This window comes from Peromyscus leucopus, chromosome 7, assembly GCF_004664715.2.
Source record: "Peromyscus leucopus breed LL Stock chromosome 7, UCI_PerLeu_2.1, whole genome shotgun sequence".
NCBI classification, from domain to species: Eukaryota; Metazoa; Chordata; class Mammalia; order Rodentia; family Cricetidae; genus Peromyscus; species Peromyscus leucopus.
Genome location: NC_051069.1, coordinates 102,196,480 through 102,221,285, shown reverse-complemented (window position 1 = coordinate 102,221,285; position 24,806 = coordinate 102,196,480). Strand labels below are relative to the sequence as shown.

Genomic DNA, 24,806 nt, shown 5'->3' with positions numbered 1-24,806 from the left:
AGATTTTGACAGCACATGAAGCTGATTCTTGTCTTACATCCAGAAATAAACAACCATATAAATATATTTTAATGTTTAATGAAATACATAGCTTTCATTTTAAATTCATCCTCTTCAGCTGTATTAGTGAGAGCTGCTAACTATTTTTTTGTAGCAGGAATCACTTTTGCCTTTCCTACAGGATGGCCTTTATAAACAGTAAATTCATCAAAAAGACTGAAGGAAAGAAGGATTAGACAGAGAACAGTGCACAAACAGCTACTAAGTACTGAGGGCCAGTACTAAAAAGCCAGTAGATAACCCTACTACCCAGTTCTAACATTATGTAAGGGAATAGTCTAATATGGTGAGGAACTGAGTCATGATGTGGAAATGCCTCGTGGCTGAAAATCTTTGAAAACTTTTCAGGAGTCAACAGTCCTTTTGGTCCAAGACAGTAAGTCAGCAGTTTCACACCTGTGGCTACAATACAGATAAGAAAGGTATCACACCTATGGCTACAGTTTACATAAGTAAGAGGTGTCATGTGGGTGGCTACAATAAGAAGTATCATGTCCATGGTTATAATATAGAACACTTTTCTTAATTCTTGGTTCCTGAAATAAATGGAATCGGAAGGGGTAAGTTCCAGAAGTGGAACTTTGCTCAGCTTTGATTTCTTGTATTTTCAAACCTTCACACTGGCCTTGTGCTAGTGGGACCATGTGACAAGTTATAGAACCTATGTGTTGAGTATAAATATTCAAAGTCACAGAGGACAAAAAGTTCTATCAAGTCAGCATGTGTAGGAAGGACTACAGGGTACAGAAAATGGGAATGGTGAGGACGGCCTAACCTTTGGGTTGCTACCCCTATGAAACAAACAGGATCATCAGCCTCCTGAATGCAGGGATTCAGCATATGCCTCCACATGGGGTGCTGTGCACTATTTTTATGTAAATAAAGAGATTACAGAAGCATTCCTGAAAACTGACCTAGAGACTGAAAAAATCTTTTAGCATTTTTATTCTAAATAGAAAGTTTGTTGAGAATCAGGAAATAGCTGCCTGTAGGAATAAATCTAAGTAACTTGTCAAATGGAAGCTTTTAAATTAATCTAGAATATTAATGGCCTAGCTAGGTATGGTGGCATAATCCTGTAACCCCAGGACTCAGAAAGTTAAGGTAGGAGGATCAGGCATTCAAAGCTAGCCTTAGCTTAAGGCCAGCCTGAGCTATATAAGTTGGGTGTCTCTCTCTCTCTCTCTCTCTCTCTCTCTCTCTCTCTCTCTCTCTCTCTCTCTCTCTCTCTCACACACACACACACACACACACACACAATATCTTTCCTTAGAAAAGTGCTTTTTAGAGTAGAGGATATAGCTCAGTGGCAGAACTCTTATCTAGAATGTGGAAGGTCCTACATTCAATTCCCAGTACCACACATTTCTTTAACAAACTGGATTATTAACAATGGTTATAGTTTTTGTTGTTGTTCTTGTTTTTGAAAGAGTATTTTGCTATGTTGCAGGCTGACCTCAAACTTCCAGTGCCTAGCCTCCCAGACTGCTGGGATTTCAGGTGTGTGTCACTGTGCCCAACTAACCATGCTGGTCATTTTGTCTTCTCTCTCTTTCTCTGGCTCCCTGATATTTTATTTAATCTTACATGTACGGATGTTTGCCTGCATCTATGCCTGTATACCTGGTACCCTTGCTGGCCAGAAGAAGGTGCTGGACCACAGGAACTAGAGTTACAGACAGTAATAGTCACCAGGAAGGGTCTAGGAGCTGAACCTGGGTCCTCTGAAGGAGCAGCTAGTACCCTAACCTCTGACCATCTCTCTAGCCCCATGCTTATCTTTTTTTTTTTTTTAAACTGAAGTACTTGGTTATACATTTTCTACAATCTTAAATTATTGTACAAGCTTAAGATGTACAGAAACACATTTGGTTTCTTCCTGACACATTTCCTTTCAGTACACTATTAACATTATATAAATGCACATATCATTCAAGTCTGAGCACCCTGACACCGAAGTGTAGTGAATTGCTTTTAGGGTAAGCTGAGGGAGGAAAAGAACAGCCGTAGCATGGTGACGGAAGGGAGTGGCCATGGAAACTGAATGCTTGCTGTGGGCCCAGCATTGCCTTTCAAGTATTTTGTTGTTGTACACAAACTTCCAAACGTTCCTAATTCTTAACATACACTATTACTCTTAACTGTACAGAAAAGGAGATCAACACATGAAAAGGGTAGAGAGGAAAAATTCAAACACCCTCAAAGCAAAATATTCTGCTTCTCCAGTTATCCTGGAAATATTAAGGCCTTAAAAATCATTAATACTTTTATAATGGTGGCAAATACAGTATTATAATCAAAAATACAAGACAAAGTATAATCAGAAATAAGTTTCATTTCAGTGACACAGCATTAGCTACATGGTAATTAAAATATAAAACACTATAAAATGTCAATCCTTCCCTATGATGAGAAGTTCACGTTATTTTGTGGCTGTCTTTCTAGAAGACTATATTAAATGACCTAAGTTGAAGTCAATTTTTCTGTTTAAAAAGTATAAAATTTATTTAATCAAACTAGTCCGTACTTCACTTGTAAGAAAATTAATATTTAAAACATATTCTACTTCTCCAGGTTTTGAATTCAAACTTCCTTTTTTTGTCTTCTTAAAGAGAAGTATGTAAGCCAGGTTGGTTTCATTTATAATCTTGACTCAACCTTCCTAGTACAGAAATTAAGTTCGATATTCTGAGTTTCTATCTAGGTAACACTGACTTGATTGTGACAGGAATGCATTTATGATTGACTTGCTCATTTAAGGTAAGTTACAAAGGCTAGCCACATGACTCAATGTATTCAATCCTTGGACTCTCTCCTCAGAATGACCAAGATAGCACTGGTGAAGAACACCGAATTCCAGGAACATGGAGGTTTCCCGAAGGTGACAGCCCACTCACTCCCTGGGAAAGCAGTGTGCCTCCCACCTGCTCAGACACTTACCAAGAGGCTGGAAAGAGCGGACTGGGCTCGTGTCCCTGCTGCTCTCTCGACTGGCTTCCCGGCTACAGCCTTGACTCACACTGGGTCGAGGAATACGACTGCTCCGGGCTGACATGCAGCAGCAGCAGCAGCAGCAGCAGCAGCAGCAGCAGCAGCAGCAAGAGGAAACAGAAGGCAGAAGTTAGGCTTTCCAAACATGGTTTCAGTTTTTCAAGAACTGATTAATAACAAGTTGGTTTTGGGACTGAAAATAAATTACTTGTTTATTTTGTTCTCTTTTGAGACCAAGTGTCTGGACCCATGAAGTAGACTAGTCTCAAACTCACAATGTAGCTTTCAATTCATGTCTTTTTTTTACCTCTTATAAATAAAAACACGAAATACAAATACAGGGGGAAAAAGTGCCAGAAAAATCTGAGTACTGACTGAAGGTATAATAAAGAATCTAGACTGGGCAGTGGTGACACACCTCTTTAATTCCAGTACTAAGGAGGCAGAGTTAGGTGAATCTATGAGTTCGAGGCCAGCCTGGTCTACAGAGTGAGTTCCAGAACAGCCAGGACTACACAGGGAAACCCTATCTGGAAAAACCAGAAAGAAAAAAAAAAAAGTAAGAAAGAAGAATCTAAAGTAATGTCTTGAAAACAAAAGGAAGCTAGTGAGGATGAAATCCCAGAAGCCCTTGTTGTTACAAATCTGAAGATTTCCTGAAGGAAGTCCCCAGCTCTTAACTGAATAAAGACATTCTTAGGCAGTGACAAAAACCTGTACTCCTAAACATAATTTCTGAGGAATTTTTTGAGACAGTGTATGAGGCAGAGCAAAGGAGTAAGTCAAGAAAAATGAGGTGACCCAAGGATGAGTTCACCCAGTCTGGGAAAGCAGTGAAAGGGCCTCTCAGAGGACCAGGCCACCGCCCACACAAAGGAAGAAGCAACACTAAGGGAGAAGTTCCACCCATCATGAGCCTTACTGACAGGACAATGTCAGTAAGGATATGAGAAGAAAATATGGCTCTTTTATAAAAGCTTGGAAAAAAAAATACAAAACGTCAGAAATTGTTGGGAAAACACCTAGGGAGGCCTCACTGCAGACCAAAGCAGCCAGATGTGGCTTGACTCAAGCAACTGGCAGGGCTCTGAGCAGAGTGCAGCAGATGTTCCTTCCCACACCCTGCAATACACAGAACTCAGTGTCCTCTCAGGAAGAGGTGGGTCATGGCAGACTATGTCCTGGTAGCGAACTTTACTCACAACAAAATACTTTTTATACTATTTTTGTCTTTAAAATAATTTGTAAGAGACAGAGTCTTGCTATGTAGCCCTGGCTGACTTAAAATTCACTATACTTCTGCCTCTGCCCCAGGCTTAGTCACTATGCCCAACAGTTTACAACCTAAAAAAAAGTAGTTAGCCAGCTGTGTTGTCGCACGCCTTTAATCCCAGCACTCGGGAAGCAGAGGCAGGTGGATCTCTGTGAGTTCAAGGCCAGCCTGGGCTACAGAGTGAGTTCTAGGACAGCCAGGGTTACAGAGTGAAACCATGGTTCAACAAACAAACAACAAAAAATAAAGTTATTTACGTGTGCATATGTGTGAGTGTTAAGTGTGTGCCACATGTGTGAGTCCCTACAGAGGCCAGAAGATTGTGCCAGAATGCTTGGAACTGGAGTTACAGGTGGTTGTGAGCTGCCCAATATGGGTGGTGGGGACCAAACTCAGGTCCTATGAAAGAGCAGCAAGTGCTTTTACCCACTGAGCCATGTTTCAACTTTAAAGTCATCTTATGAAGCAAATACATAGCGTTGAATATTACAAGTCATCAAGGTGGCTCAGGCACTCCTGTCAATCTCTCTGAGTTTGATCCCGGAACTGTAGAGATAGAGAATGACTCCTACAAGTTGCCCTCCGACCTCCACATGTGCTTGTGTGAGTGCCTGTGTGCGTACATGTCAAGATTCAATTCGTACCCTACATTTCAGCAACCTCCATGTTAGCTCGCACACAGTCTTACCCACTGAAAGCCTAGAGGGGCTGGCCTCTCGGCTGCAGCCCTGGCTCCTTGGTATCTTGCTTCTCTTCTGTGCTGAAGCTGAACTGACCAGGACTCGTTGAGCACCAGAGCTCACAGTAGAGAGGGCTGTTGTGGTTAGAACTCTTCCTGGAGACCCAGAACGGCTGCCAGCTAAACAGGAAACACATATAAAAATATGTAAACATTGATGCCACGGGAACTCGCAAAAAGACCAGAAAACTGTGGTAGTATGTCAGGTTCTAAGAGCAAAGAAATGGACTGAGGAAGATTTATAAACAAACATAACCTGCTGGGGAAAATGTGCTCCCTATACCAGCACTGAAGAATAAACTACTCAAGCATATGTTTGATAATGGCAATATAATTGGGATTTAAAAAAATATTTCTTTGTATTTTATGTGTATTAGTGTTTTGCCTGCATGTATATCTGTGTGAGGATGTCAGATCTTGGAGTTATAGACAATTGTGAGCTTCCATGTGGGTGCTGGGAATTGAACCCAGGTACTCTGGAAAAGCAGTCAGTGCTCTTAGCCACTGAACTATCTATCCAGCCCTAGTACTGGGATTTTTGAGACCAACAGTAAAAAGATTCCCAGAGCAATCCCATATTTGACACTGTGTTTGATATGGTTAAGATGCTCTGTGAAAAGCATTACTTAAAAAGATATAAACTCTATTACTACTACTACTAAAAAGGATGTCAACTCTACTACTACTATTATTTGTGCTGTGTACATAACAATGACAACTTGTTTTTTCTTAAAATAATTTGCCTCATGAAATATCTCTGGGCATGGTCAGTTGGTGCTATTCACATTTTTAAATTTTACAAAATTAAAAACTGTGCTGTTTTCCAATCTGGTCAGAGAGGTTCTTTTTGCAGTGGGCAGTGATTAATGCAGAGACTCCTAACTGTCCAAAGAGCTTAGAATAAGCAACCATTGAGTGCTCAGCTCTAACTGGGACTTCTCTATTAAGCTCCCCGATATATAAGGTTCAGAAAACATTGCAGAAGGCGTTATGGAAGGGAGGAAGGTAAGGGGTGAGGGAAGTAGTGCCGTGACATGCAGTTTGGGGACATGACATAACTACTATATTCACTAACTCACAGCAGCTTAGGTGACCTGCACTTGATCCATCCAGTTAATTGTTCAGCACCGACGGAGGAAGGGCTCAGGAGGCCCCACCCATACCTGAAGAGCTTTCGGCAGTTGATGGCTACTGGGGAAGGGAGAGTCACTTTTCTTTTCCCATGGTGTGGACCCTAGTAGGTCACCTCCTCACACACACATGCTGGTAGCGTTAATAGGACTCAGCCAGTTATTTATTTATTTATTTTTTTAAAAGGACATGAAGGTGTAGGGGGAAGATAAAGGGACTGGGAATAAAGGTAGAGGAAACTGTATGACCATGATACATAGTATACAATGTATGAAATTATCAAAGAATAAATAAAAGCACTAAATTTAAATTAAATGTTGACAAAACTGGGCCATCTGAGAAAGAAAATTTTGTTTTTGCTATTTGAAAGCAGAGAGCCCTTGGTTGGTCACATTCTAGGACACACAAGTACTAAGAGTAGACCAGAACTCCCAGGGAAATGCCAAAGAAGTCAGAGATGTAGTCAGGGAGATAGAGAGGGAGAGCCAGAAAAACTCCCAGAGATCTGGGTATGGAGTAAGCAGCATTGAGATGCATTTTAGATAGGGCATTCCTGACTATTTTAGGTTGTCTACAATTTGAAGCAATCTTCCTGCTTTTACCCCCTAAGTGCTAGGATTGTAGGCATGTACAACCACACTCGGGAAGAAACCCACTTTGAAACTAGAAACACATGGGCTACCTTTTTTAAGGGGGATGACTTGGCTGAAGTGCTTTATGTGTATACTGAATAAAAAATGGATCAGACAGCTCAAAGATACAATCTAACTGAATGGTAATAGTATAGAAAAGTTAAACTTGCATTTAAACAAATCTTCAGGGGAAACGTTTTCTCTTTGCTACCCACATTTACCACACTGTAAGTCACTGCTCATACTGCACAATCTTACTCAATTGTGTCTCATTTCCAATCACAGATTAAAGAGTCAAATGCCAATGGGAATGAGCACTGGCTGTCAAAAGGGCACTGTGTACAAGGCAGGCACTTCAGAGGACTGTCGCATCCTCCTTACAGAGGGTGCCATTTTAAATTATAGCGAGCTGTCTTAAAGTAACTTGAATGAGTTCTTGGGAACTTTCAAAACAAAGCTTTAAAAGCTCCTGATTATGCTCCTCTATGCAGGCTAACAAATATGAACAAACTGGATGTGCTCTGCTGGGATCCTTACTGTTAGGTTTTCTGGGCATGGTTTACTTAGTCCAATTCATATTCTTGGTTAGTTCTTAAATGTCATTAGCACACACATACAAAAAATATATTCCACTGGAGATAGCAATATTATAAATGAAGAAGCAGTGCTTCCTGTGACAATAAAAATTTACTTATTGAGTAGAAGATTTCTAAATTATAGGGAAATTATTCGTCTACTTTAAAAATGATCGTTCACTCAAAAGTTTCATGATGTTGCAGGTGAAGAATCTTCAGATCTGGTTTCTTTCTCCTTTGAAGGATATCTGAAGCATCTGTTTTCTCCATGCAATATCTAAACTAAACATACACACAAAAACACCCAAACACCCAACATGCCACAAACTCACAATGCAAGCGAGGCCAATGGAAGTTATGAGAAAACTCGCAATGATATAGAAACTATAATGAACTGAGCACATACAGTATGAATTCTGTTAAAACCAGTAATACATTTGTGTGGGTGGAGGTACTGGAGAAATCCATGAAATGTGGGTCTATTCAGCAGACATAAACGTGCAGTTTAGAAGAATATTATTTTGCATTCACTGAATTGATTAAAAGTGTGCAAGTTCAATCTCTAGATACTTAAACACACTCATGCCCTCTCCTTAAGGAATGAAGTTAGCAATACTCATTTCATGTAAGCATATCCTCTCTTCTCCAGGAAGACTAGGATATTTCCAGCACGTATAACTGGGAATCATTTATACCTAAAATTAAATACTGAGGCTCTTTCTCAAGCAGAGTCACCAGAATTGAAGAAAAGGGTATGCTCACCCTAGAGAAAAGTATGGAACAGAAATGTCCCAGAAGCAAAACTTGAAGTTAGATAACTATTTTTTTCATGTTGCCGAATTTTAAAATGTTACTTTGGGTCCCTCTTTTCTTACTATTTATATCTGTAGAGTCAACTTGGATAATTTAAATTTTTTAGGGCCTTCACGATATTAGAAAGACAGGCCAAAGAGAACTCACGACTAGCAGTTTTTGCTTCAGTACAGTCACAGAATGGTGGATTATTATAGAATATGAATTTCTGCTGAATAGACCTCATTCTTGTGAATGAAAACAGGTGAGCAAACAACAGGTACACACATCAAGTCTATAGATTCTTACCACCAATGGTATTAGCAGATTGTGATCCTGAACAAGTGTAAAGGCAGAATTAGGGTAAGGGTTATAATCCACCAAGAGGGGAGGAGCAGTTTTAAAATGGATGGCAGATGGAAATAACAAAGCTTTAGTCAGTTCTCAAGGAAAAAAAAACAAAACAAAACAAAAAAAAAAAAAACAATCCTAACACAAAAAGAGAGCAAACTTTAAAAAATTTCCATAGCACAAATGTCTGTCACAAAAGCAGCACACTTAACAGTTTTTACAGCTGACACTCATGTACAAAGCAGATGAAATGAAAGTGCAAAGTCAATGCACATTCTTCAGCTTGTCCATTATGGGAAGTCCCAAATCTAAGTTGTTAAATGTTTACAATTTTGTTATTTAAACATTTAATTGAAAATTAGATATAGAAAAAAATACCACATCTTATAGCTGAAGAAAAATGGAGATGAAAAAGCTACGAATTTAATCTTTCTTATGATTCACAGAAAAGCAAGAGGTGGGGGCAAGGGAGAAGGCTACTGACAGGCTGTACATCATCTGTACACCACCAGTCACCACCAGAGTGAGGACACAGTTCTTCTTAAAGTAAATCTACAAGTCTCTCATTAGGTCTGCTTTCATTTATTCTGGTGAACCTCAGCACACCTGCTTTGATCCAAGAGATTCTCTTTCTCTCTCTCTTTTTTTCCCACTAGATGAGAATACAAAACCATGCAACCCTCATGAACCCACTACAACGAAGTGAAGATGGAGGTCACGGTAATACTCCTATACAAATACACTGTGAAGAAACTTGCATACAAATCACACATCTTTTTAATAAAGAATCGGAAATGGACACATACTCATTCAAGTTAATAAGCAAGCAACAAATAAAATCTTTCTAATATGATCTAAGACTTGCCTGATTTTATAGTGGGAATGTCTTTGGATCTTAAAGTCCTATGAGGTTTAACAAGTCAAATGTAAAATAATTCTATTTTTCATAAGTGATCTGAAGTTGCAATGATTGAAAAAGAGGGCACCAACAAAGGTGAAGAAGTCAGAAAATTATCTCACAATTAAGTTTTATCCTTAAACCCTAGGTCTGGACAATTTGTGATTCTCTTCAAGTTTTAAACATTCTAACTTCAGTGCTTATGACTGTTTCATGAGGACAGTAAGAATGTCAGGGTATAGAAATATGTATTAGCAACATGAGTTTCAGTTTATTATGAATAATAACAAGGACTATCTTTTTTTTAAAGGCTAATTTATTTATTTATTTGATGTATGCTGGTGTTTTACCTATATAGACTCTGTGTAAGGGTATCGGATCCCCTAGAACTGGAGTTACAGACAGTTGTGAGCTGCCATGCGGGTGCTGGGAACTGAACCCAGGTCCTCTGGAAGAGCAGCCAGTGCTCTTGCTGAACTGTCTCTCCAGCTTAACAAGGACACTCTTATCAGGTAATAGTCATGGCAGTTACTCTCAAGATTTAACTGCATTAAATATACTCTATCATTTGATGCTCATGAAAGTCTCATGGGATAGATGCTATTATCTTCCTCCTTTTATGGGTAGGTACAGAGGAATAAAGTAACTTTAACCTAGAAGTGCCAGGACTCCACCTTGGGCATTACAGTTCCAAAGTCTTCAAACTTTACTATAGCACAGACCAATCAGTGATCAGATTCAATAGTCTGTGGTAGTATGTGAGACCCTGTATTTCTAACTAGCTCCCAGGTTGTACTGATGTTGGTCTGGGCAGTACTCAAGGAGAAGAGAGGCTACATTGCTAATTAATGTACTCTAAGAATCACTCCAAAAGCTCACAGACTCACAGGAGAATGTGGCATTATCATACACTTTTGATCTGTCCTATGACACATAGGACCATGTGTCATTCTGGCTGTCTATAAGTAGTCTTCATTTGGAAAACAAATTCTACCAAATCTTTCAACTTAGTTTAGGACTCCTGCGGAAAGCTCCTGATGCTAGTCTGCTGGACATTCTCATGCTGGAAAAAGGGTGTTGTGAGACATGTACTCAAGGACCCTAGTGTCTCTCTGAGCCTTATTCTCCACCCCACCCCCCACCCCTGATCCTAAGATCCAGGAACCAGGCTAATAAAAAAAAAAATGGGACATCTACAACCTGACAATCATCTTTAAACCCATTCTTTTCAAAGATAATTAATTAGGTTATACAGAAGAACCCTAATCATGACTTCTTCAGAAAAACTATCTGATTTTAGAGAGAGTGCTGAGGACAATCTCTTAGTCAAGAGGGAATGGGAGAAATTACTTCCAGTTAAACATGCCATTATATATGGGTTACTTGTTTGAAAATACAGAAACAGATGATTCATTTTACCTAGTCCTAAAATTGTGCTTTTTAATTGTTCTTTTAAGGAACTCAGTGACCAATGAAACAGTAAGAATATAAACCTCAAACTTCACATTAAATTTACTAGAATTGGTTATTTCAGTCTATTTTTTCTCTCACTGTAAGTCAGTATATACTTGCCCAAAACACTGACCAAAATTTAAGATGATCTAACAAATTTTTGGGAGAGTAAGAAGACACTACTTATCTCTCTTTGCAGAGTGTTTGCTAGATAGAAACAGATTTTATCGAATACTTAGAAATCATTTTGCCTCTAACGGCACAATTTTCCACACCTGCAAGTTTCTGGGTAGAATGTGAACCTTGACTTTAAAGATTCGTGTCTAAAGTATCTCCATGCAAACATCTGTATAGAAGATGAAGAGTTTCTTTCTAAGTGGTGGATCAATGATGTGGCCCTACTAATACAAACACAAGACAACACCCACTCAAAAAAATCCCAAACATGCACAACAACTGACCCGAAACAGTGAAAAAAATACCTTCATTTTTGTCAGGTGATGATGAACCTAAAGTACAGAACAAGAACTCAGTATGTAGCTTGTTGCTTTTAAAATCAGCTTTGACTTTATCCCCTGCTCATCTCCTAACACAGTAATATAAAGAAACACATTCACCCTAGCAGACTGACCAACATGGAGAGACTGACGAGCAGTACATACGCTGAGACTGAGACACCATTTTTGTCCGGCTTCTTCCTCTAGAATCAGTCTTGGCATTCCCCACAGCAGCAAGTGGTGCAGACAGCTTGGCTCTCACCCGACCTAAGGGATAAATATGAACAGAGTTAAAATATTTCCTGTAATAGTATTTAGTATGAAGAAGGGGGATCTCCGCTATTTTCAAGTTGTTTTTTTTTTTTTTAAATTCTGAAATAAGGCAGCCATTACTTACATATCATACATCTCTTAAAAATGCAAAAGTACGGGGCTAGAGAGATGGCTCAGTGGTTAAGAGCACTGGCTGTTCTTCCAGAGGTCCAGGGTTCAATTCCCAGTACCCACATAGTAGCTCACAACTGTCTGTAATTCCAATTCCAGGGGATCCATCACCCTTACACAAATGCACCAATGCAAATAAATATATCATAAAATGAAAATCTTTCTTTTACACAAATTCTTTAAAAAAAAATGTAAAAGTACACTGTTTAGGGTCTGCTTTCTGAGATGGCATTTCACCTAGGCTTATATGGAATTCCTTGCTTAGATTCTTCTGCCTTAGCTTCCAAGTATCTGGGACTACAGCCTGTATATCAGCAAGCCCAGGTATATACTGCTTTATACATGTTCGTTCTATGTAAGAATCAACTCAAACTACAGAAGACTTTCATCCTTAGTTTGGTATTACTAATGTAGTGGTTATAACTAATTATGCTGGACGTGGTAGTACACAACTTTAATCCCAGCACTTAGGAGGCAGAGGCAGGTGGATCTTTTTTGAGTTCAAGGATAGCATGGTTTACACAGTGAGACACTCATAAGACAAAAACAAAAAAGCAAAACACCGCTCCCCCCAAATTTTCAGTTTCTAGGGAATGAGATTGTTCTCAAATATGCCCCATTGCTCTAAATAACTCCAAGCAATCTTTTTAACTAACAGTGTACTTCTAAAGAGTTCTTCAGAAGAGATGCCACAGCCAAGTTATCTTTTTAGATCAGACGGCCACAGGTACACAGGGATGTGCTCACTCTTTTCTCCTGACAAACAATTTTCCTAGGAGGAATTCAGGAAGGAGAGTATGTATCACAGAGAGCTGGCACTTCATCTCCTTTTCTTCCTAGATTACCTCCACCTCATGTCCTCTGTAAAACCAGACTACAAATACCCTCACTGTATTTCGAGAGGTTTTGGGGGAAGGAGAGTGGACAGGGTCTCTGGTTCTATTAGAACTCACTATGTAGATCATGTTGGCCTGAAATTCACTGAGATCTGCATGATTAAAGACATGCGTCACCCCACCTGGCTATTTCTAGAGCTCTTGAACTAAAGAAATTAAGTTCATCAAACTATCTGTGTAAGCTGCCAGTAGGAAGAACCAGTGGCAGTAAAATCTTCACTGCTAGGCACTTTGGTGCTCTCCAGCAAGTCTCAAACAGATCCACACTGATGTTGAACACAGTTAAAGATACAAAGTGTTTAGAATCTTTTAAATAAGAGGTACAATTTGTAGGAAATTCCAAAATTCTGACTAGTGCAATATAACCACATTGATTAGAAAAGAACATACTGAAGAGCAGGACTTAAAAATGAAGGACTGGGTGAGGTCAGAAGAGTGGGAGGAGTCTCGTGGGCACAGCCTGAGAGCTGTCAACTGCAAGGCCCTGGGAGCCCACACTGCAGGTCCCTCAGGCTTTAGGAGTCTGCTCTGGGCGGGACAGAATGTCCTCATAACTGAAGAGTAGTGCAGAGAGACCTAGTGATTATTTCTGAATAAAGAAGTCATCCACGTTCTAGCCACATACTAATGTTTTAAATTAAAAAGTGCTGAAGTAAGCTGCCATTCACTTTCAGTATCAGAATTCACATTTTTAGAGTACTCCAATTTAAACTTAAAACAGAAAATTATTTTAAGCACACCACACAGTTAATAGTCGTTCATGTCAAACTTAGAGAAAAAAACATCATGTTCAAAACAAAAGGCTTTAATGAGAAAGCGTTCAGGAAAGATAAATAAAAAAATTGACTTCATTTCTACAAATTCAGAAGGAATAAATATATTTTGAAGGTGAACTGACTCAGGAAAGTATATGCAGCAAGTAGTTATATTCTCAAACTCAATTTGAATCAGGGGCCAATTACCTAGTCACTGATTAAAAAATCAAGATACATTTCAAAATAGATGGAATAAAAGTATTTGATGTCCAATGATAAAGCAGAATTCCTACAAAGCAGAAATGAATTGGCATTAACCTTTTTAAAAGCAAAAATAAAAGTATTTCTATTGTCGTTACTGGAAAAAATGAAATTATATACAAGATATTATTAAACATGTTAAGCAATTATGTTTTTCAGCATGAGATGATCCAAGATATAAAGCAAAACTGCATGATGAAGAATTAGAAAAAAATTCACAGACAATGAACACAACCAAATGTGGGATGTAGAAGCTGTCACAGCTGGTAAATGACAAAGGTCTGTAGATAAATTAGCCTGTTTAGTTTAAGTCCTACCAATGAAAACAGTGTGGTAGAGGTATTTGTGTTACTAACAAAATATTTACTTCTTACCATCTTCAGATGCTGTTCCTAAATAAGAGAAATAAAACAGGATTTCAACAAATTCTGAAAATGCTACCTGGTAATTCCCTCCCCCAAGATTCATGTGAAAAGGTAAAAGCAGAGTATAACTTGTAGTTAGATATGCTATAGCCTTGAAAACATTCAAATGAGAAAAAAATAATCTGATAGAATTTGATTCACAGCTCACACCAAAAAACTTAAAACCAGACAACTAAAAATAGCAAAATTCTCTGTGAACACTTTATTTCATTCTTAAATTTTAAAAGGGTGGAAGAAATCCGAGAAATTAATTACTTAAAAACAATTTAACTCTTTAATTACTTTTCCTTGCAAATAAAAATTTATATAGACTTTTCTAAAGCAGAAATCTTTTCTGTTCATTTTCAAAAGGTAAATCTATAATGGAACTAGGAAAAAAAAAAACAAAACAATTGGCTAGTATAGAAATCAAATCCATGACCTAGGTTTCATCTGCCTAATTTTTTCATCAAAGGACATGCAAATTCAAAGTCCTCAGCTATTTACTCAACAGAATTACTTACAACATGTGTGAAATCTGCTGAAAATGACCTAGTACACACATCAGAACTCACTACTACTAAAGGTCAGTGACACACACCATCAGTGATACCTCAAAAAGGCTGCTGATTCTGACCCAGACAAGAGAAATACTTTGATTGGGAAGTGACAGATTTTCTAAATACTCCAGCAATATCAAGGTTTGAGTACATCTGAGAGAGAGAGAGAGAGAGAGAGAGAGAAGAGAGAGAGAGAGAGAGAGAGAGAGAGAGAGAGAGAGAGAGAGAGAGAGATATCCCCTCCTGATGGCTGTCATTTCATTCAAACCTTTTTAATTATGACATACTTTAAAATAGAGATACTAAAAATAATAATCATGTTGGCAACATGAGATTAAATAATGCTTCCATTTCATTAAAATAGAAAAAAATTGAGGTCAATTTGTAGAGTCTATGTAACAATTAATAGAAAAAGTGTCTTGTTTTAGTATCTTTTTACCAATTTCTTAAGAAAGCTCAGACTCCCAGCTAACACCATTAGGCCCTGACAGAGTGAGGAGAAAGTTGTGGTGATGTCTCTCCAGTGTCACACAGAACACTGTACAGATCTGTTACTAAACCAAAGCAACTCGACAAACTGCAATAATTGTAATATTAGAATTTAAAAAGCAAAGTTTAAACTTCAGTTTTAATTAAATGTCTCATATGTTAAAGCAAAAGACTTATCAAAGCCCTTTCCTTCCTCTGAATCCAGTATTGTAAAAGAAAATAAGAAATTAAAAATATACTGAGTCCCATTTTTCAGGGTTCATGAGAAATATTTTAGGAAACTGACTTAAGTTGCAAAAAAAGTACAAGGAGATGAAAAATGGATATCAGCAACCCAAAATACAACCATTGAGTCATGTAGCCATTTCTACATTAAAATTCATGATAAGTAGCATATTTTCAGAAGATTATGAAAGAATAAACAAGGACCCAATAGAAATGTGGAAAAGAATTATAAAAGTAAATCTTACCATCCATCTTGTCAGAAGTATCCTCTTTGAAGAAAGAGCAAGCAAAGAACAGAGGAAAACTTAGTATATTAGGGAAAAGATGTTACAACCCCCCCCCTTTTTTTTTAAGACAACAATTTACTGTACAGGCTCAGTTTGCCATCTGGCTGCTCCCAAATCCCATCTTTTCTTTGAACTTTCAGCTCCTATAATCACACATGGATAAATCTAAGAACTCTCTGTCTCTATTCCATGAGTTCATAGAGAAAAATCACACAGCCACATGGTCAGATGGTACTATTGAAGACCTGGCCTTTAATATCTGGCACAAGAAAGAATTAACATAGCAGGACCAACAGTGCTCTTGTTTTTAAGGCGTGGGGTCACAATCCTTTTGTTCCAGTCTCCCTGCAGTCGAGGGTATACGTCAGCATGCTTGGGTGCTGTTGCTCTTCAGCAAGTCCTGCGTGTGAGGCTGGCCTCCACTAACTCAGCTCTGAATGCCCCTAGAGTACCAAGGTTGAGTGACAGCGGAAGCACAGCAGTCTGCCTGAAACATTTTCAAACAGTATGATTTGTGGCAAGCACCCGCTTTCTTCTGGGTGTCTGGAATTCTGATAATTGTGGCTTGCTGAACAGGCAAAGCCAATATGACCAGCCCCTCTCCCTACCCCACCCTGGACTAGAAGTCTTAAAGGAGCTTCTCTGGCAGAAACGCTGGTTGACATGTTGCAGCATTCATGCCAGAGGAAGGTGTCTTCCTAAACCCAGCCCTAGAGTAAGAACTACAAAGCATACATTGGACACCCAGATGACTGGACAAGGCTTTCTCCCTAATGGTTCTGCTTTCCACTCTAATAAAATTCAGCCATGAGACCCAAATGTATGGTAGTTATGCCAAGTCCAAAAATGTCCGTCCTCCTGTACCCCACTCAGTGATTGTTCAAAACCTAAAGTCATTTCTTGGACCAAGAATTCCCAGGCAGAAAATTACAATCTTCCAATGACACTCTTTAATACCCACCTGCTGCTGCAAATACCATGTCTGAAACTACCACTCCCTCCACTTCCTCCTCTTCTGGCTCCATGAAACTGTTGCCTTCCACAGCAAGGCTGCCTCCCAGCCCTGCTATCTACATCCCATTCCTCACAGCTTTCACAGAACCTGCACCAACTCCAAAAATCTTTTTAAAAGGAGGAGGAGGAGGAGGAGGAGGAGGAGGAGGAGGAGGAGCTTCAGAGCTCTTCCACCCCTTTTCTTGTCCATCAAGCATGGGAATAATTTACAGGTTCCAGTACCAACTTTTTCCACAACCAACCGAAAATTCACTTTTCTCCAAATGACCTTACCAAAACTACTTGTTTTCTTTTCCATTCAGGCAATTCCATAAATGCTTTATTGAGAATATGTATAAAAATATGCATGCATGTTAGTTAAGTATTTATCATGAGCTATACCTCCAATATAAACACACACACACACACACACACACACACACACACACACACCCATCCTGACCATCTTGTATGACACCAAGCTCCCTCTGCAGAAGTGAACAGGTAAATTTCAAAACACTCAAGCGACCTTTCTGCCAACAATTGAGTGCTTTAGAGAAAACAAAAGCAAATTAACCAGTGGCAACTGACTGAAGACGGTATGGAACTTAATGTGACTCTTTCTTTCTATACCCATTTGACCCCAACTGTTCATTTCTTAAAACACTTGGCCACACAGCAACCTCAACTCAAAAATGCAGGACAGTCAACAAACCTCCTTTTCAGCCTCTTATTTCTCACCAACATATGAACAGACTGAAAATCTGAATGCAGAACTACCAGATCCTCAAGACCTGTCAGAAGCCTTGTTAAAAATTAAATGCAGGAAGTGTTTGTGGAAAAGAATGACATACTCCTTCTATGTTCATCCATGACAAACAAGGCTCAATGTAGAAGAAAGCAGAGCCTACCAGTCACAAGTGTACAGGGTTGCTCGGGGACAGAGGTAAGGTGTGTGCTGCCATGCCCAGCTTTAGAGAGGTGCTAAGATCTGAACTCAGATCCTCAAGCTTGTGTAGCAAGTGCTTTATCCATTGAGAGAAATCCTCCTAGCCATGTTTTTGTATTTTGGTTTTGTTTTTTTTGGGGGGGGTGTTTTTTGAGACAGGGTTTCTCTGTGTAGTTTTGGTGCCTATCCTGGATCTTGCTCTGTAGACCAGGCTGGCCTCGAACTCACAGAGATCCGCCTGACTCTGCCTCCCGAGTGCTGGGTGTGCGCCACTGCCGCCCAGGCCCCAGCCATGTTTTGACATCCTTTTCTTTTATTGAAACAGTGTCTTCCTATGTAGCCCTGGCTGGCATGCACCAACATACCTAGTTTTTCATTTGTTTTGATTCCTCCTCCCTCTTTCTTTTCTTCCTCTTCCACCTCTTTTTTTTTTTAAGGTAACTACTTTTTATTTCATTTATTCCATTAGGCTGACAGAACCCTCCATCCCAACCCCTCACAGCTTTGTTGAGGCAGAGGCCAGTTTAGTCTCTACACTTCAAGGGGATCTACTCCCGACTCTAAACAACAAAAATAAAAAAAAAACAATCTGAGCCTCGAGTTTCCAGTACTTTCCATGGATCTTAGGAGTGTCACATTCTTTCTAAACACCATCTCTATCCAGATGTCTGCAGTCAGGAACATGAGTAGCATGGAGACCACGTGTATCATCAGAACACCACACCATAATTATTATATTGCTAAAAATAGCCTAAGATCATATTTAGCAAACAATGCACAGGTAGAGTAATGGGAATGTCTGAATTCCAAAGACAATCAGATTATGAGGGCATAAAACAACAGACCAAGTTCTGGAGTGGAAGGTTGGTTGGTTTTTATTTTTTGGTGTGATTATTTAAATACTAGATTATTGTGTCAAAACTTTGTTAAGTTATTATTATTATTAATTATTATATTACGAGTGGGTGCTATGGAACACATATGGAGGTCAGAGGACAATTTATAGTAGTAAGTTCTCTCCTACCATGTGAGTCTTGATGGTTAAACTCAGTTCATCAGGTTTGGCAGCAGTCGCCTTTACTTACTAAGCCAACTAGATGGCCCTCGATCTAAACTCAACATTTAAAGAGGCTTCATGCACTAAATTTCCATTTAGAAAATAGTGTACCATCATTAATTCACTTCAGCCCTGTTTTCAATAAGGCCCTGGCCAACACATTCTCATCAACAGTGGGCATTTTACTAAACTTTCCACTATATTTATAGGTCTTTTAACTTGTTTGACCATGGTCAAAACCCAACATTTGTTCTGGTGTTTACAGGCAGGTGTTATGTGTCTTTTATTTTTATGATCTATGTAAGCACATCTGTATTCGACTTGGAAAACAATGCCATCTTATTTTTTTTTTTTTATTTGTGGAAGGTGACAAAAATTGTCTCACAGCTACTTGATTTTATATTTTCACAGACTTAAATCTAAGACTTTTCACCACAGTTGTTTTTATATTTACACATTTTTTTTTTCTGTGACGTGAGATTAGATGAATTCTTATCTGTTCCATTTTCAGCAGTTGTCTTACAGTTTTATTCAAGATTCTGGTCATCTGGAATGTATTGTAACACTGTGTGTAATAGGTTATAACTTATACTTAAAAAATTGTGAAATACACGTCTCAACACCATGCACTGAGTAATCTAGCCTTACTTCATCACTCTGCAACAGCGCCATTCTAGCACACACAAACGCATGTCCCAAATCTCCATGCTCTTTACTGTATGCCAGTAACTTATCTGCTTAATGTTCCAGCACTACAACAGCAAGCAAGAAAGAAGTATATAACAGAGACACAACATGGATAACCAGCCCTAAAACTTAAGCTGATAGATACGAAAACATACAGAAAAAAAAACCCAAAAACCCAATTCCAAATAGCATTTGGAATGTATGTCTAAGCTTTGATTAGACACAGACTCTGCAGTTCTCCTTATCACCAAAGGTAAAGGAATAGAAGAAAGATCAAGAAATCAGAGAAACTGATTACAAAGCCAGTGCCTTCGCTTGGTAACAGTGAGTAGGTGTGTCATCAGTGCAGTTAGGAAAATCCTGTAGCAATCATGGAGTCAAGAACAATGTTTGATCAAGATGAGGAGGAAGACAATGGAGAAGAGCAGAAACAAGGTGGCTGACAGGTCCATGGTTCATCCCTAACAAGCAAGAATGAACTAGAAATGGGTGTGAGGTATCATTTTCTCTTCACTGAGACCAGGGCAAGAATGCAATTGGCTGTCTTACCAAGTGATGCATAGGAACCTGGATTCAGGGCACCTGCGCCTAAGCGCCCACTTCGTACAGCTTGTCCAGCGGCATGATGCGCTTTGGCACCAGCTGCGGCGTTCACATCGATGTCACTTCGAGAACGCTGCAGGCTTCCTGGAAGGGAGCTGGCTTTGCTGCCTCCCACCGATACTACAGAAAACAAAGTAGCCGGTGTTACTTATATTGCTGCCAACAAAATGACCACACAAGTACTTTAAACTATCCTGTGCTAATCATCTACAGCAACACAGGATCCACACGGCAGCAGTGGCCAAATGAATAACTCTGTAAAGTCACTTTAAAGTCAAAATGCCTCGGTCAGTTATGATACAACAAAGTTTTCTTTAGCAATTTTGAGTAGTTCTTTGCTTCATTTTTCTTTCATGGGAAAATGGTGAATTTTGATTATAAAATTGACAGGTCTGTTTTAGTATCTGAAGAGGTGACGTTTAAGACAGTTTTGGGAAAATGAAACACTAAAACACATGACAGCATTATTATTCTTGATGACTAGGAAATGCAAGAAAAGTTACTCTAGAAATAGCAATATTGAAAAATTAATGGAGCTTTGTTACTCTTGGAAAGTGTGTGCCAAGTCATTAAACTTCTGAAATTAAAAAAAAAAAATTCTGAAATTTAGTTTCAGTTCTTAAAAGGAGTTTTAACATACTATGAGCTTGTTAATGGTTGTGAAATCAACTGAGTGGGTCCTAATGAGCATTTTAAAGAAACAAAACAGAACAGGAAACCTCACAAAAGGATAGGCAAGAAGTGCCTCCCAAAGCTTCAGCTTATACACAGCATACAGAGTTACAGTAAGTGTGCATGCATGTGTGACCCTGGGTTATGAAAATATTTTCTCATTGTAGATCACATCAAAGCAGTTTAAAGGCTACTGCTTATAGACAAAATAGGCTATAACTCTTACTCAAAGAAGCAATTACCTCTTCCAGCCACAGTTGATGGATTCGCTGTAGACCATTTAGAAGAAAAAGGACGACTGCAAGGTAAAAAGAAATGCTTTTAGTAGCAAGACTTAACTGATCATTATAATAAGAATGAAACAGCGGCTGTCAAGAAAGTTGAGAAATCTTCCTTTAAAAACAGTTGTTTTCAAGAACTAGCTATAAAGTAAAGTAATTGACAATGAAAAAGAGAGAGACCAGGTTACTTTATTCACATATTAGCACATAGACAACTCAATGTTAGCACTACCAATCACTTGCATCCTCAAGAACTTCACGTAGAAGAGACAGTGTGGTTATTCCTAGCATAACAGGTAGCTTGGCCCACCAGATCCTGTCTCATGTGATTCCTCCAATGTCATGTCCTGGAAATGCACTACTCACTGCATCAATTATTTTATGGTATAAAGAAACGCACAGAAGTCAAGTGTTCCCAAACATGAACATATAGAAACAAAATGTGAATCACTAAATTCTTAAAAGACTACTCAAAGAATAGTTAAACTAGTATATGGTCCAACACCAACAGTAGCCCAAAGAAACTAAGTAAAACCCAATCCCCATTTTTTCAAGGTCTTAGTAGATGCGAGCTCTCCGACTGAAGGAGCTGGAGAGAGGACTACCCAGAACTACCAGTGCATGGCCTTACTTGAGACTCTCTTGTGAGCTGGATGAGGACCTGTCCGACTGTGGAAGAGATGCTACACTGCCAGAACTCTTTAGGTAAGTTTGAAGGCTTTTCTGATACGACGGCTCAAGGGAATTATATAACGTTTCAGCTTCACCAGGAAAGTGGTTTCTAAGACCCATGTATGTCCTGTAAAGGAAAGAAAAGACCATCAGTAACAGTTTGTCATGACTGGAGGAACACAAACTCACTGTATCAGGTGAAAACTGTGAAAACTGAGTGAATTCCAGGGGGAAAATTGCAGGTTTTTGAAAAAGCAAACCTCAGTTCACAGCTCAGTTATGCCATTCATGGTTCATGTAGCCCTAAGTGAACACCCAATCTCAGAGTTCAGATGCATCAATGGAGACAGTACCATTTTTGCAGGACTTTCTTCAGTATTAAAAAGTTAAAAATAAGTCAGCTGTAGTGGTGCATGGTTTCAATCCTCGCACTCAGAAGGCAGAGGCAGGCGGATCTCTGTGAGTTCAAGGCCAGCCTGGTTTACAAAGTAAGTTTCAGGTCAGCCAGAGATACAAAGTGAGAACCTGTCTCAAAAAGTGTGTGTGTGGGGTGGTGGTGGTGGTGGTGGTGGTGGTGGTGGTGGTGGTGGTGGTGGTAACCAAGAGTTTTACTTAGTGTTAGGTGCATAATACCTACCCAGTACATGCAGTTGCTTTATTGACAACGAAAGTGAATACCTTCTGACGGAATGAGAACAACGGTGACTGCACAGATGACAACTGGAAGTCAGTTGTTCTATGTCTAGCACAGAGTTAGTGGATAAAATGCATTTCAATTTTGCTGGAGAGTTAGTCAAACAGAGTAATTCAGATACTGGTGATATCATCATTATGAACGTTATGAACATTATGAACAACAACAAAATACCTCAAAGCATGTTGAATTGAATTTTCACAAAAATATAGTACAGACTTACTTTCTTGCCTCCACTCTGGCCTCAGCATCAGCATCATGAATTCCCTTTTTAATAGTTTCAACCAAGACAGCTGCATGTCTATACAACAAATATACCTTTATGTTACTACTTAATACTGTATTTCACCACAAACAATAGCAATTCCTACATGGTACACATCTACCCCAAAGGAGGGGAAAAGTGGAAGATTTATTAGTAAAGTAATTAAGATTGTAGCGTTTTCTTTCCTTTTTTAAAGGCAGAGTGTTGTTACACAGCCTAGGATGGTCTTGAACTCAAAACAATCTTCCTATATCAGCCTCCAGAGTGCTGAGATTACAAGTGTGTAATACAATACCTAATGTCCTTTTCTCTCTCTTTTTCTTTTCTTTCTGAGATGGAGTCTTTCTATGCAGCCTGAGCCAACTTGATTTACGTTCTATCTCCCCAGCCTTCAACTGGGTGGGATGACAGATATGGCCTGCTCTAAGATTATAGGAGTTTCTAATAATTTGCCCTACACATCTCACCCATATATTGTTTCCTTCTGATAATTCAGAGACTAAAAATCTGAAAATAATTATCTTTATAGAATCCGAACAACAAGTAAATAAATATGCACTATTTAAATTTAAAACTTATAAATTTAGAGGTGGGAAATCACCATGTGGTTGGTTCTTCACGATCCCACAACTGTAAAAAGTTATTTGCTACAAGGATGATCTAGCCCAGTGGTTCTCTCAACTTTCTTAATGCTGTGACCCTTTAATACACTTCTTCATGTTGTGGTGAGCCCCCAATCACAAAATTATTCTCACTGCTACTTCATAACTGAAATTTTGCTACTGTTATAAATTGTAATGTAAACATCTGATATGCTGGATATCTGATATGTGACACCTGTGGAAGGTTCATTCAACCCGTAAAGGGGTTGCAACCCACAGTCTGAGAACGACTGATGTAACCAATATATAAAGAGTTGCCACAAATAAACAAACAAACAAAAACTTTAGAAAAAACTTTGAATTACTTTATGCCTATGGTAAAAAATTCTATTAAAAAACAAACAAACAAAGAAACCTGTAAGGGCTGTAGAGATGGCTTAACTGTTGGGAGTACATACTATTCTTACAGGCGACTGTGGTTTGATCCCCAACACCCACATCAAGCAGCTCATAGCTGACTATAACTCTAGACTCTGGGGATCTGACACCTTTGGTTTCGTAGGGTGCCCATACTCCCATGGACATATCTACACAAACAATTTTTCAAAAAATTCTTAAAAAAAAAAAAAAAGAACTGTGATTCTATTAAAATAGAAATCAGCAATATACTCAATAAAAATGCAGGTTATCTCTGATGCTCGAAAACTTAAAAGCAGTATGAAATAGTACTTACACAGCCCTGTACAGAGCTAACTAGCTGTTCACACTTTCCTTCACCTCAATTCTTCTTTAAAAAAAAAAAATCTCTTTCAAACAGGGGGCCCCTTTCTTCCCTCTGACAAACCAGTCACTACATGAAAGATTACAATTTAAGAAACCTACCTCACATAGTGCATTTTAAAAATGTTTTTCCAATTCCAAATGGAGGATGTTAAATAACCTATTCTAAGGGACCATCACCCAACCCACCAAAACGTACACTATTCACAACTGTATGCACAGGAGGAAAACAGCATCATAGCTCTAAGGAAGAAAGACAAGGACAAATATCTCAAGACAAAATGAGAAACTGTAAAATACTGCCTTCTGGAAGAGGAATAAAACTGTGTGTGTGTGTGTGTGTGTGTGTGTGTGTGTGTGTGTGTGTGTGTGTTGGGTGCCTACCTTTCCAGTGAATGAGTCTGCCACTCTTGCAGCAACAGATCTAAAAATTCAAAGGAACGCCTGAAAAACAAACGTTAAATTACAATTAAACATACTGAGTAACACATTCACTTTCTTTCAAAATACTTCATTTTGCCCCTGAATTAAACATACAAGACATATTTTCAGATTACCTTAATCAGAAAAAAACTGATCTAAAAGACTTAACTATTACTATGTAAGATAGCTTAAAGAGACTTTTGAGTCCTATAATTTAATTTCAAAATGTTCATTAAGTATTAAACATTTATGATAGCACCCAGAGAGATGGCTTAGCAGGCACTCATGACTCTACAAAGTAGTCCTCTGACTTTCAAATGTGCTATGCAGCCCCAACATTCATCATACACACAGAATGAAATATACAATGACTGCCACTAAGTACATGACAGTCTAGAACTTTTGCTTCTACTTAC

The 24,806-nt window shown here is 38.8% G+C and overlaps 1 protein-coding gene across 38 annotated transcripts in view; it reads right to left on the bottom strand.

The window, feature by feature from the left end:
* The window catches only part of Clasp2 (cytoplasmic linker associated protein 2), a 193,826-nt gene that overhangs the window by 57,038 nt on the left and 111,982 nt on the right, over positions 1-24,806 (bottom strand). For 14 of the 38 annotated variants that reach the window (XM_028892953.1, XM_028892957.1, XM_028892955.1 and 11 more), the window contains 10 exons: positions 24,352-24,411; positions 22,544-22,621; positions 21,586-21,753; positions 20,916-20,971; positions 19,948-20,121; positions 15,671-15,694; positions 14,122-14,139; positions 11,557-11,658; positions 5,013-5,183; positions 3,001-3,108 (listed from right to left, as the gene is read on the bottom strand). In XM_028892953.1, the coding sequence (XP_028748786.1) occupies positions 3,001-3,108; positions 5,013-5,183; positions 11,557-11,658; positions 14,122-14,139; positions 15,671-15,694; positions 19,948-20,121; positions 20,916-20,971; positions 21,586-21,753; positions 22,544-22,621; positions 24,352-24,411 (959 nt within the window). Of the gene's footprint in view, positions 1-3,000; positions 3,109-5,012; positions 5,184-8,502; positions 8,530-11,376; positions 11,404-11,556; positions 11,659-14,121; positions 14,140-15,670; positions 15,695-19,947; positions 20,122-20,915; positions 20,972-21,585; positions 21,754-22,543; positions 22,622-24,351; positions 24,412-24,806 lie in introns of all 38 variants that reach the window. The other 24 variants (XM_028892946.1, XM_028892952.1, XM_028892947.1 and 21 more) reach the window with 5 other exon arrangements.